This window comes from Somniosus microcephalus, chromosome 2, assembly GCF_052327205.1.
Source record: "Somniosus microcephalus isolate GS21.2 chromosome 2, FLI_Smic_1.0, whole genome shotgun sequence".
Taxonomy (NCBI): domain Eukaryota; kingdom Metazoa; phylum Chordata; class Chondrichthyes; order Squaliformes; family Somniosidae; genus Somniosus; species Somniosus microcephalus.
In genome coordinates this window covers 42,531,337-42,545,796 of record NC_140988.1, presented here as the reverse complement: position 1 = coordinate 42,545,796, position 14,460 = coordinate 42,531,337, and the positions used below count along the sequence as shown (strand labels likewise).

General features: G+C 48.3%; 1 protein-coding gene across 2 annotated transcripts in view; it reads left to right on the top strand.

The window, feature by feature from the left end:
• Positions 1–12,590: 12,590 nt before the first annotated feature.
• LOC147122673 (alpha-1,3-mannosyl-glycoprotein 4-beta-N-acetylglucosaminyltransferase B-like) overlaps positions 12,591–14,460 on the top strand; it is a 351,636-nt gene continuing 349,766 nt past the window's right edge. The window contains exon 1 of one of the 2 annotated variants that reach the window (XR_015081357.1): positions 12,591–13,329. Coding sequence is in view for 1 of the 2 variants with exons in the window: in XM_086008872.1 (XP_085864998.1) it covers positions 13,239–13,329 (91 nt within the window). In the remaining variant the exon portion in view is untranslated. The remainder of the gene's footprint in view (positions 13,330–14,460) is intronic. The other variant, XM_086008872.1, reaches the window with a different exon arrangement.

The following is a 14,460-nucleotide window of genomic DNA, read 5'->3' as shown; positions in this document are numbered from 1 at the left end:
GCGGTACAGCGCCGGGGACAGAGCTTTTATTAGCTCTGAGGTGCAGCGTCTCCTGAAGGAGGGCATCATCGAGAGGAGCAACAGCCCCTGGCGTGCCCAGGTCGTAGTCGTTAAGACCGGCAATAAAAACCGCCTGGTCATCGACTACAGCCAAACCATAAACCGGTACACCCAGCTGGACGCATACCCCCTTCCCCGCATATCTGATATGGTCAATCAGATTGCACAGTACCGGGTATTCTCTACCATCGACCTTAAGTCGGCCTATCACCAACTCCCTATCCACCCTGAGGACCGCCAGTATACCGCCTTCGAGGCGAATGGCCGCCTCTACCACTTCCTTAGGGTTCCCTTCGGCGTCACCAACGGGGTTTCGGTCTTCCAAAGGGAGATGGACCGGATGGTTGACCAGAACGGGCTGCATGCCACGTTCCCTTATCTAGATAACGTCACCATCTGCGGCCGCGACCGGCAGGACCATGATGTTAATCTGGAGAGATTCCTCCGTACGGCCCAATGGCTGAACCTCACCTACAATAAGGAGAAATGTGTGTTTAACACCTCGCGTCTTGCCATCCTCGGCTGCGTAGTAGAGAACGGAGTCATCGGCCTCGACCCCGAAAGAATGCGCCCCCTCATGGAGCTTCCCCTCCCCCACTGTCCAAAGGCGCTGAAGAGAACCCTGGGGCTCTTCGCCTACTATGCCCAATGGGTGCCCAATTATGCGGACAAAGCCAGACCCCTCATGAAGTCCACCTCCTTCCCCCTGACGGCAGAAGCATGCGCAGCCTTCTCCCTCATAAAGTGAGACATTGCTAAGGCCACAATGCACGCGGTGGATGAGTCTATCCCTTTCCAAGTGGAGAGCGATGCATCCGACTTCGCCCTAGCTGCAACCCTTAACCAGGCGGGGAGACCTGTGGCCTTCTTCTCAAGGACCCTCCAGGGCCCTGAGATCCGACACTCTTCGGTCGAGAAGGAGGCCCAGGCGATCGTGGAGGCAGTACGACGCTGGAGGCATTACCTGGCAGGCAAACGATTTACCCTCCTCACCGACCAGCGTTCGGTCGCTTTTATGTTTAATAACAAGCTGAGGGGCAAAATCAAGAACGACAAGATCTTGAGGTGGAGAATCGAGCTCTCCACCTATGATTATGATATCTTGTACCGGCCTGGTAAACTGAATGAACCCCCAGATGCTCTATCATGAAGTACATGCGCCAACGCGCAAATTGATAGACTGCAGACCCTCCACAACGACCTCTGCCACCCCGGGGTCACCAGACTTTACCACTTCATTAAGGCCCGCAACCTGCCCTACTCCATCGAGGAGGTCAGGACCATGACCAGGAACTGCCAAACCTGTGCCGAATGCAAACCGCATTTCTTTAGGCCGGACAGAGCAAGCCTGATCAAGGCCACCCGCCCTTTCGAGCACTTGAGCCTCGATTTTAAGGGGCCCCTCCCATCCTCTGACCGTAATGTGTACTTCCTCAACATTATTGATGAGTACTCCCGTTTCCCCTTTGCCTTCCCCTGCCCAGACATGGCCAGTACCACGGTCATCAAATGCCTGAACGACCTCTTCGCCTTGTTCGGGTTCCCGAACTATATACATAGCGACCGGGGCTCATCCTTCATGAGCGAGGAACTTTGCCAGTTCCTACTAGCGAGAGGTATTGCTGCAAGCAGGACCACTAGCTACAACGCCCGAGGGAACGGCCAGGTGGAAAGAGAGAACGCGACTGTCTGGAAGGCCGTTCTCTTAGCCTTAAAGTCTAAGGGCCTCCCAACCTCTCGCTGGCAGGAAGTCCTCCCGGCAGCGCTGCATTCCATCCAGTCACTGCTTTGCACTGCCATTAACGCCACCCCCCATGAACGAATGTTTGTTTTCCCCAGGAAGTCGACTACGGGAACCTCACTACCAACATGGCTGACTTCTCCGGGGCCCGTCTTGCTGCGAAAGCACATGAGGGCCCATAAAATGGACCCCCTGGTCGAGAGGGTGGACCTCCTGCACGCCAACCCCCAGTACGCCTATGTGGCATACCCAGACGGGCGGGAGGACACAGTCTCCTTACGAGACCTCGCACCCTCGGGCACCCCTGAGACACCACCGTTAGCCCCCACCACCCCCCCAAATCCAGCCCAGGTAGACGGCATGCCGGAACCCCACGAGCCTTTGCCGACCACGCAGACACCAGCATTAACATCGGATACTGCACCACCGCCGCCGCTGCTGCGCCGATCAGAAAGGCTTACGAGGCCTCCGGACAGACTGACATACCCGAACTGGTAGTACACTTCACCCCGCCGGACTCAAATTTAAACAAGGGGTGAATGTGGTAAACCACTTTTATCGTTCACTATCGTTACACTATGGTTATCACTGTTTATATCGTTACACTATGGTTATCACTGTTTACACTGTTGTATCACGACACAAGGTCACCTCTTGTCACGCTGTTATACCTGGGCTGACCACAGCTGACTCCGCCCATGGCTCCGCCTGCTTGCCCAGATATAAAGGTGGTCAACTGGCTGGTATTCCTCCTTGTTGGATCCGATCACCCACGAGGGTGGGCTCTGTTATTTAGCCAATAAAAACCTATAGTTACTAACTTAACTCGTCGCTTTTCATGAACTGAATTGATAGGTATATCAGTGACCATAATGAACAAGGCAGAGTACTCAAAATTGTGGAACCATGCAAAAGTTCCAGAGTTAAAGCCTTGCTCCCTGCATCTTAAAACATATACAGGTGAACGAGTAGCGACATTAGGTACAGCTAAGGTAACTGTGCAACACAGGGACACAGTGGAACAGCTACCTGTAGTTATAGTATCGGGTACCGGACCAAACCTGTTAGGTCGGGGCTGGATAAAAGAACTTAAATTAGACTGGGGAGCAGTACATCAAATAGATACGGGCAAACAGTTGACTTTGCAAGAAGTGTTGAGTGAACATGAGAATGTGTTCAAGGAGGAACTTGACACATTTAATGGCCCCCCAGCTAAGATTTATATAGACAAGGAGGCACCGCCAAGGTTTTTTAAACAACGACCTGTGCCTTATGCCATGAAGCCAAAGGTAGAGGCTGAGCTTGACCGTCTATTGAGAGAGAACATACTGGAGCCAGTGAAATGTTCGGAATGGGCAGCTCCCATAGTATCTGTTTCAAAACCGGACAATTCGGTAAGACTCTGTGGAGACTATAAATTGACAGTCAATCGGGTGTCCAAACTAGAGCAGTATCCTATTCCCAAAACAGAGGATCTCTTTGCAAACCTGGCTGGAGGAAAGAAATTCACAAAGTTGGATATGAGTCATGCCTATTTGCAGATTACACTGGATGACAAATCAAAGAAGTATGTCACCATAAATACACACAAGGGCTTGTTTACATATAACCGCTTACCGTTTGGTGTCTCATCCAGTCCAGCTATCTTCCAGAGGACAATCGAAGGTGTACTGCAAGGGATTCCACATGTTTCCATCTATCTGGATGACATTCTGGTGATGGGAAGAACCGACCAGGAGCATCTGAGAACTCTGAGAGAGGTACTACAGAGATTGGAGAGGGTAGGGTTCCGGCTCAAGAGGAGTAAGTGCACTTTCCTGGGGAATGAGCCAGTGTTCCTGGGACACAGAGTGGATGCCACCGGGCTCCATCCACTCAAGGAGAAGGTACAAGCACTGCAGGACGCCCCTGCTCCTACAAATGTGGCTGAGTTAAAAGCTTACCTGGGACTGCTGAACTATTATAACAGGTTTTTACCAAACTTGTCAACTGTGTTAGCACCTCTTTACAAACTACTGTGCAAGGAGACACAGTGGCAGTGGGGAGAGGAGCAGGGGGTTTCATTTGAACAGTCCAAGAAACTGATGCTGTCGTCGGATGTGCTGGTTCACTACAATGCAGAGAAAGACATCATTCTCTCTTGTGACACTTCACCTTACAGGGTGGGGGCAGTTCTTTCACACTGCATGGAAGATGGAACTGAAAGACCAATAGGGTTTATGTCCCGAACTCTAACACCAGCGGAAAAAAATGATTTCCATTTAGACAAAGAGAGGTTAGCAGTAATGTTTGGGTTACAGAGGTTCCACAAGTACATATATGGCAGGAAGTTCACCATATGCACTGGTCATAAACCTCTTCTCTCTCTTTTCAATGAAATGAAAGCAGTTCCACAGATGGTGTCACCCCGGATCCAGAGGTGGGCCGTGACGTTGAGGGCATATGAGTATGTCATCGTCTACAAGGCGGGCAAGTACCATGGGAACGCAGATGCCTTGAGCCATCTTCCACTGCCAGGCACACCTATCCGTGCAGCTCCAGAGGACAGAGTGTTGATGTTGGAGGACACTGACATAGCACTTGTGACTGCAGAGCAAGTAAGAACATGGACAGGTAAAGATCCAGTACTGTCTAGAGTTCGAGAATATGTGGTGAGGGGATGGCCACAGCATCTGGAAGGGGCTGACTTCACACCCTACAGTGTCAGGAAAACAGAGCTGAGCGTGCAGGATGGTTGCGTGTTGTGGGGAGCACGAGTGATTATTCCACAGCCAGCACAACAGTCTATCCTAGAGCAACTACATCAGTGTCATCCTGGGGTCTCACGTATGAAAGCCTTGGCTAGGAGTTACTTGTGGTGGCCAAAGCTAGATGAGGAGATAGAAAATCTAGTCAAGACATGCAGCACTCGTCAGGAACACCGGAAGGCACCAGCAGCGGCTCCTCTCCACCCTTGGGAGTGGCCGGATAAACCATGGAGAAGATTGCAGTTAGATTATTCGGGTCCATTCATGGGGAAGATGTTCCTCATAATCATTGATGCACATTCCAAATGGATGGATGTTTATCTTGTAAATTCTGCTTCCGCCACTACTACTATAGACTGCCTGCGTCGGAGCTTCAGTAATCAAGGGCTACCGGAGATCGTGGTAAGTGACAATGCCACTTGTTTTGTGAGTACAGAGACAAAAGAGTTCTTGAGAAAAAATGGCATAGTGCAGGTGACCTCGGCCCCATATCATCCGTCCTCAAATGGACTTGCGGAGAGCGCCGTACAAACATTTAAAGAGATGATGAAAAAACGTGCAGAAGGGAGTTTAGCAGCCAAAGTGTCACGGGTTCTGTTGAGCTACAGAATAACACCTCAATCCACCACAGGACTCTCTCCTGCTGAGATGTTATTAGGTCGTAGACTATGCTCCACTCTTGACCTTGTCCACCCAGACCTAAAAAGGAAAATGGAAAACAGACAATACAAACAAAAAGAGAACCATGACAAAAGAACAAAGAGCCGAAGTTTTGGAGAAGGAGATGCGGTCCTTACCAGGAATTTCAGTTATGGACCAAAGTGGATTCCTGGCTTCATAGACTCAATGACCGGTCCCGTATCATACAAGGTCATGTTGGGTGATTGTAGGGTAGTACGCAGACATGTAGATCAGATACTTACCAGACAAGGGGAAATTGAAATGAAGGTTCCAGATGCAATGGCTGAGGACAGGGTTGCCCCCAGTTATCCAAGTGCATCTGTGGTGCCACCACCAGGGACAGAGACAATTCCACAGGAACCCATTCATCAAGAGGAAACCATCATTGCAGAGTCAGATACTCCGAGCACTGCTCAGGAGCAGCTGGTGGCTTCACCACAAACAAGCAGGGACTTTACTGTCAGACGTTCACAAAGGCCTCGCAAGCCACCAGAGAGATTGACACTGACCTGTTAGATTCGTCAAGTATGGAACATGGTGAATGGAGACTTCTTATGTGACCCTTAGGAATGGTTGTTTGTTAAGAAATTCATACTGAAATCTTAAGTGGGGAGGGATACAGTAATCTGGGATGTTATGATTAAGGTTATCCACCAGGTGGTGCCGTAGCCAATGCTGCTGCTAAGGTCAGGGGTTGCTTCCTGTTAAGGTCAGGGGTTAGCTTCCTGCTAAGGTCAGCAAAGGTCCAATGCCTGGAAGCAGGCCTGCCTGGTTGTCTCGCAGTCATTCAATAAAGTACTCGTCTTAATCCTCATACCTCGCCTCTTCGAGTTCCTTGTCTCACTACATGGATTTATCACAGCAACACACACACAGGAGCAACACCTGGGAGAGAAACACACACACAGGAGCAACAGCTGAGAGAGAAACACACACAGGAACAACACCTGAGAGAGAAACACACGCAGGAGCAACACCTGGGAGAGAAACACACACACAGGAGCAACACCTGGGAGAGAAACACACACACAGGAGCAACACCTGAGAGAGAAACACACACAGGAGCAACACCTGAGAGAGAAACACACACAGGAGCAACACCTGAGAGAGAAACACACACAGGAGCAACACCTGAGAGAGAAACACACACAGGAACAACACCTGAGAGAGAAACACACACAGGAACAACACCTGAGAGAGAAACACACACAGGAACAACACCTGAGAGAGAAACACACACAGGAGCAACAGCTGAGAGAGAAACACACACAGGAACAACACCTGAGAGAGAAACACACGCAGGAGCAACACCTGGGAGAGAAACACACACACAGGAGCAACACCTGGGAGAGAAACACACACACAGGAGCAACACCTGAGAGAGAAACACACACAGGAGCAACACCTGAGAGAGAAACACACACAGGAGCAACACCTGAGAGAGAAACACACACAGGAGCAACACCTGAGAGAGAAACACACACAGGAACAACACCTGAGAGAGAAACACACACAGGAACAACACCTGAGAGAGAAACACACACAGGAACAACACCTGAGAGAGAAACACACACAGGAGCAACACCTGAGAGAGAAACACACACAGGAGCAGCACCTGAGAGAGAAACACACACAGGAGCAACACCTGAGAGAGAGAAACACACACAGGACCAACACTTGAGAGAGAGAAACACACACATGATGCAACACCTGAGAGAGAAACACACACAGGAGCAACACCTGAGAGAGAAACACACACAGGAGCAACACCTGAGAGAGAAACACACACAGGAGCAACACCTGAGAGAGAAACACACACAGGAGCAACACCTGAGAGAGAAACACACACAGGAGCAACACCTGAGAGAGAAACACACACAGAAGCAACACATGAGAGAGAAACACACACAGGAGCAATACCTGTGGGGATGGGAACGGCGACTGCAGGGAGGATGAGCAACCTGGCCACAGCACCGTGGAACGAGGGGCCATTCAAGTGGGGGGAGTAAATAGAAATGTTGTAGTGGTATGGGGTAGTATCATTAGGGGGATAGATAAGGTTCCTTGCAGCCGAGCGAGAGTCCCGAAGGCTGCGTTGCCTGCCCGGTGCCAGGGTTAAGGACATCTCCTCTGGGCTGGAGAGAAACTTGGAGTGGGAGGGGGAGGATCCAGTTGTCGTGGTCCATGTTGGTACCAATGACATAGATAGGATAAGGAAAGAGGTTCTGCTGAGGGAGTATGAGCAGCTAGGGGCCAAATTAAAAAACAGAACCACAAGGGTAATAATCTCTGGATTACTACCTGAGCCACGAGCAAATTTGGCTAGGGTAAATAAAATCAGAGAGTTAAATGGGTGGCTCAAAGACTGGTGTGGGAGAAATGGGTTTTGCTTCTTGGGACACTGGCATCAGTACTGGGACAGGAGAGAGCTGTTCCGTTGGGACGGACTTCACTTAGCCAGTGCTGGGACTAGAATCCTGGCGAATCAAATAACTCGGGCTGTAGAGAGGGCTTTAAACTAATTAGTGGGGGGGAGGTTTCAAGAGAGCAAAAAATAAAAATGTCAGCGGAGAAGGCAATAGAGCAAGGTAGCAGTGGGGGAATTAAAAACCAAAGCGTATCAGGAAGGGACAGAATGTATAAAGATATAAAGGTAAAGTAGTAAAGGGTGTAAAAGCAGGAATAAATTGTCACAAAACATATTTAAAAGTTCTTTATCTGAATGCACGCAGCATTCGTAACAAAATAGATGAGTTGACGGTACAAATAACTACACATGGGTATGATCTGGTGGCCATTACAGAAACATGGCTGCAAGGTGACCATGACTGGGAACTAAACATCCAGGGGTATTTGACAATTAGGAAGGACAGACAGGAAGGAAAGGGAGGTGGGGTGGCTATGTTAATAAAGGATGGAATCACTGCAATAGTGAGAAATGAGATTGGGTCAAAGGATCAGGATAGTGAAACAGTTTGGGTGGAGATAAGGAATAATAAGGGGAAAAAGTCACTAGTGGGCGTAGTCTATAGGCCTCCTAACAGTTGCAACTCTGTTGGTCGGAGTATAAATCAGGAAATAGTTGGGGCTTGTAATAATGGAACGGCTATAATCATGGGGGATTTTAACTTTCATATTGACTGGACAAATCAAATTGGGCAGGGCAGCCTTGAGGAAGAGTTCATAGAGTGCATTAGGGATGGGTTCCTTGAGCAGTATGTTACTGAACCAACCAGGGGGCAGGCAATCTTAGCTCTGGTCCTGTGTAATGAGACAGGATTAATAAAAAATGTCCTAGTAAAGGATCCCCTTGGAATGAGTGATCATAACATGGTTGAATTCCAAATTCAGGTGGAGGGTGAGAGAGTTGGATCTCAAACCAGCGTACTAATAAGCTTAAATAAAGGAGACTATGAAGGTATGAGAGCAGAGTTGACTAAAGTGGACTGGCAAAATAGATTAAAGTATAAGACGGTACATGAGTAGTATTGTACATTCAAGGAGATATTTCACAACTTTCAAGAAAAATATATTCCACTGAGGAAAAAGGGGCGTAAAAGAAAAGACAGCCATCCGTGGCTAAGTAAAGTAATAAAGGATAGTATCCGACTGAAAACAAGGGCATATAAAGTAGCCAAATCTAGTGGGAGGATAGAAGATTGGGAAGCATTTAAAAGCCAGCAAAGAATAACTAAAAGATTAATTAAGAAAGGGAAGATAGATTATGAAAGTAAACTAGCAAAAAATATAAAAACAGATAGCAAGAGTTTCTACAGTTATATAAAAAGAAAAAGGGTGGCTAAAGTGAATGTTGGTCCCTTAGAGGACGAGACCGGGAAATTAGTGGTAGGGAACATGGAGATGGCAAAAACGCTGAACAAATATTTTGTATCAGTCTTTACAGTAGAGGACACTAAAAATATCCCAACACTGGACAAACAGGGGGTTATAGAGGGGGAGGAGCATAACACGATTAAAATCACTAAGGAGGTGGTACTCGGTAAGATAATGGGACTAAAGGCAGATAAATCCCCTGGACCTGATGGCTTACATCCTAGGGTCTTGAGAAAAGTAGCGGTAGGGATTGCGGATGCATTAGTGGTAATTTTCCAAAACTCCCTAGATTCAGGAAAGGTCCCAGCAGATTGGAAAACTGCTAATGTAACGCCCTTATTTAAAAAGGGAAGTAGACAAAAGGCTGGAAACTATAGACCAGTTAGCCTAACATCTGTGGTTGGTAAAATGTTGGAGTCCATTATTAAGGAAGCAGTAACAGGACATTTGGATAAGCACAATTTAATCGGACAGAGTCAGCATGGTTTTATGAAGGGGAAGTCATGTTTGACAAATTTGCTCGAATTCTTTGAGGATGTAACAAACAGGGTGGATAAAGGGGAACCAGTGGATGTGGTGTATTTGGACTTCCAAAAGGCATTTGACAAGGTGCCACACAAAAGATTACTGTACAAGATAAAAAATCACGGGATTGGGGGTAATATACTGGCATGGGTGGAAGATTGGTTATCTAACAGAAAACAGAGAGTTGGGATAAATGGTTCATTCTCGGGTTGGGAATCAGTGACTAGTGGTGTTCCACAGGGGTCAGTGCTGGGACCCCAACTCTTTTCAATCTATATTAATGATTTGGAGGAAGGGTCCAAGTGCAACATATCCAAGTTTGCCGACAATACAAAGATGGGAGGGAAAGCAGTGAGTGAGGAGGACATAAAAAACCTGCAAAAGGACATAGACAGGCTAAGTGAGTGGGCAGAAATTTGGCAGATGGAATATAATGTTGGAAAGTGTGAGGTTATGCACTTTGGCAGAAAAAAATCAAAGAGCAAGTTATTATCTAAATGGAGAGAAACTGCAAAGTGCTACAGTACAAAGGGATCTGGGGGTCCTGGTGCATGAAACACAGAAGGTTAGTATGCAGGTACAGCAGGTGATCAGGAAGGCCAATGGAATCTTGGCTTTTATTGCAAGGGGGATGGAGTATAAAAGCAGGGAAGTCTTGCTTCAGTTATACAGGGTACTGGTGAGGCCACACCTGGAATACTGTGTACAGTTTTGGTTTCCATATTTAAGAAAAGATATACTTGCTCTCGAGACAGTTCAGAGAAGGTTCACTCGGTTGATTCCGGAGACGAGGGGGTTGACTTATGAGGAAAGGTTGAGTAGGTTGGGCCTCTACTCATTGGAATTCAGAAGAATGAGAGGCGATCTTATCGAAACATATAAGATTGTGAGGGGGCTTGATCGGGTGGATGCGGTGAGGATGTTTCCACTGATGGGTGAGACTAGAACTAGGGGGCATAATCTTAGAATAAGGGGCTGCCCTTTCAAAACTGAGATGAGGAGAAACTTCTTCACTCAGAGGGTAGTAAATCTATGGAATTTGCTGCCTCAGAGAGCTGTGGAAGCTGCGACATTAATTACATTTAAAACAGAGATAGAGGGCTAGAAATTCAGTAGGCTTTGCGCCCAGTTTTCGCCCAAAGAGGGCTTTTGCGCCACTTGCTGAGCTTTCGCCGATATTCAGCGCTACGGTAATGGCGGCGTTAGCCAGTAGCGCTGCACCGCCACCGATGATGTCATCGGTGTGCGCAGTGCCCCGCTACCGCCCCGCTACCGGCCCGACCGCCATATTGAGTTGCGGCCGCCTCTTCCACAGCGGCAGCAAACAGCGATCAGAAAACGGGGCCGTACTGTAGCGTTAGTGGGGCGAGTTAAGGCGGATGTGCGGCCGGCCACTTTTTCGGCAGCCGCCTGCCCGCACCTCCTTCCCCGGCCTCCTCCACCCCCCCCCCGCGGCATTACCGGCTGTTTTCCAGGAGCCTGACACTTCTCCGTGGTGCCGGGCTCATTTGCCGGCACTAGTGAGCGGCGATCTCGCTGTTGCAGGCACCTCCCCCTTAAGAGAGGGAGGAAGGCCTGCAGTACCGCAGCCTGCCGCTCCGCAGCTGGTGGCGCTGCGGCACCTAGCGCGCCGATATTCAGTTTCAGCGCCCCAAGCGGGGGCGCCGAAACCCTTGAATAGCGGCCGGCTTCGACGTGGGGCACTGAAACTGAATTTCCGGCGGGCGCAAGTGGCTCCGTGCGCAGCGGTAACTTCTGGGTGCAAGCGAGCTGGCGGGCCCAAACTGAATTTCTAGGCCAGACAGTTTCCTAGCTGATGAGGGAATTAGGGGTTACGGGGAGCGGGCAGGGAAGTGGAAGTGAGTTCAGGTTCGGATCAGCCATGATCCTATTGAATGGCGGAGCAGGCCCGAGGGGCCGTATGGCCTACTCCTGCTCCTACTTCTTATATTCTTATGTTCTTATGTACACAGGAGCAACACCTGAGAGAGAGAAACACACAGGAGCAACACCTGAGAGAGAGAAACACACAGGAGCAACACCTGACAGAAACACACACCGGAACAACAGCTGAGAGAGAAACACACACAGGAGCAATACCTGAGAGAGAGAAACACACAGGAGCAACACCTGACAGAAACACACACCGGAACAACAGCTGAGAGAGAAACACACACAGGAGCAACACCTGAGAGAGAAACACACACAGGAGCAACACCTGAGAGAGAAACACACACAGGAGCAACACCTGAGAGAGAAACACACACAGGAGCAACACCTGGGAGAGAAACACACACAGGAGCAACACCTGAGAGAGAAACAGACACAGGGGCAACACCTGAGAGAGAAACACACACAGGAGCAACACCTGAGAGAGAAACACACACAGGAGCAACACCTGGGAGAGAAACACACACAGGAGCAACACCTGGGAGAGAAACACACACAGGAGCAACACCTGGGAGAGAAACACACACAGGAGCAACACCTGAGAGAGAAACACACACAGGGGCAACACCTGGGAGAGAAACACACACAGGAGCAACACGTGAGAGAGAAACACACACAGGAGCAACACGTGAGAGAGAAACACACACACAGGAGCAACACCTGGGAGAGAAGCACACACAGGAGCAACACGTGAGAGAGAAACACACACAGGAGCAACACGTGAGAGAGAAACACACACAGGAGCAACACCTGGGAGAGAAACACACACAGGAGCAACACCTGAGAGAGAAACACACACAGGAGCAACACCTGGGAGAGAAACACACACAGGAGCAACACCTGGGAGAGAAACACACACAGGAGCAACACCTGAGAGAGAAACACACACAGGGGCAACACCTGGGAGAGAAACACACACAGGAGCAACACCTGAGAGAGAAACACACACAGGAGCAACACCTGGGAGAGAAACACACACAGGAGCAACACCTGAGAGAGAAACACACACAGGGGCAACACCTGGGAGAGAAACACACACAGGAGCAACACCTGAGAGAGAAACACGCACAGGGGCAACACCTGGGAGAGAAATACACACACGAAACAATTGCCAACAGCTGAGAGAGATAGGAAAAGTGAAACAGAATAAAGGAACTTCGTTTCTAGTTCGAACCACTCAAGAGGAAGGAAGGAAAGCGGCGGTGAGGGCGGAGACTGACGGGGTTGACAAAAGACACTTGTGAAACCATAAGAATCGTCTGAGCGGAGAGAGAGCTAACAGGCAGCGAGCGAGCCCTGGAGTGTGCAACTGAACCGACCACAAACTCGAATAAAGAGCGGAGCGGCCGGAGCAGGAAGAGATGGAGACATGGTCGGGGAAATCTGGGAAGTAATAAAGAATGGAAATGAATTGAAAGAGTAAAACGGAGAGAAAAGGAAAAAAAGGAGCTGAGAAGAGAAGAGACTGAATGCATGAAACAGGAAAGAGATAGGAGAGATAATAAATGAGCGAGCTGGAACAGTATCGCTATTAGATACTGTAAGAGCGGGCGGTATCTGAAGAGTGAGGTGAGAGGAGGAAGGGCTATTGGAGACACTGCTTACCTGGATCAATACCACAGAGCCTCCCCCCTCAGACCAGGCGATACCCAGCACCAGCAGACACCTGTCCGATGTGTATGGTTCTGAGATGACATGAAATGAGGCTCAGGAATGGAAGTGTTTTAACAGTGCTCGTCCTGGGTGCATTTCTTTCAGTGTCCTTGTTCGCTTCCTGGCTGAATATGAAAGGTATGTGAGGCATTTCTGTCTTGGTGCATTGTTCCTCGCCATGGTTAGGTGGTTGAAACTACACCACCCCGATCGGTTCTGGACACTAGTTGATTTTAGTTAATATTCCCTGTTTTGGATCAAAGAACATGCCACGATATTGTGCACGCTTGTTTTGTGTGTATCTGTGCTTTTACACTGCAATCGCTAATCCACTACAATTCATTGATTCCGCTCGTAGTAAGCCGAAAGTCAAAATAAAAAGGACAGTATGAATGCTGGGTTTAAATACAAACACTCTCGGAATTACACCCCAAGGGAGAGGGTTTTGAACGTGTTGTTACTAGGTTGGATTTATATTGCACTCTTTGGGAACTCAAAGTGATGAAAGAGGGGCCCTGAATGTCTCATGTCTCAAAGCTGTAATGTGTCTCCTAGTCTTCAGAGTCATACCGCCACTCTTGTGCTGACCTGAAAGGGTAGCATTAGAAATAAGTCAAGAAAGTCGCCTAAGATTTGGCTAGATCAAATTGCACAAAGGTTCTGGATGTAACCATTTCTCTCTCTTGGAGCGTACTTCCAACATTTTCTGCTTAGCATTTGCAGTGTTATTTATTTTTGACTTTCCCTTTACCAGGAGCAGCCTCAATGAACATAGTTAATGATTCCAGTAGTTGAGTAAGAGTTATACTGCAGCTTTTTCATCCCAAACTGCTTTGCATTCGACACAAATGTGCAGTCTGAATGCAGCCCAGGAGTGAAGTTAGAAAACACTTCTACACACAAAGGGTGGTAGAAGTTTGGAACTCTCGTCTGCAAACGGAAATTGATGCTAGATCAATTGTTAATTTTAAATCGGAGATTGATAGATTTCTGTTAACAAAAGGTCTTAAGGGATATGGAGTTAGGTCACAGATTAGCCATGATCTCATTGAATGGCGGAACAGGTTCGAGGGGCTAAATGGCCTAATCCTGTTCCTATGTGAGATTATGTTTGGAGCTTGCACTATTTCAGGATTTTTTTGGGACCATTTCTTCACAGAAAGGATTTGCAAAAAGAGATCATTTAAATTGTTGGGTTTTTAAAGCAAAACGTATTCACAAACGTTTAAGTCAAAAACAAAAGCATAAAATATGGTTGATATGCTAATA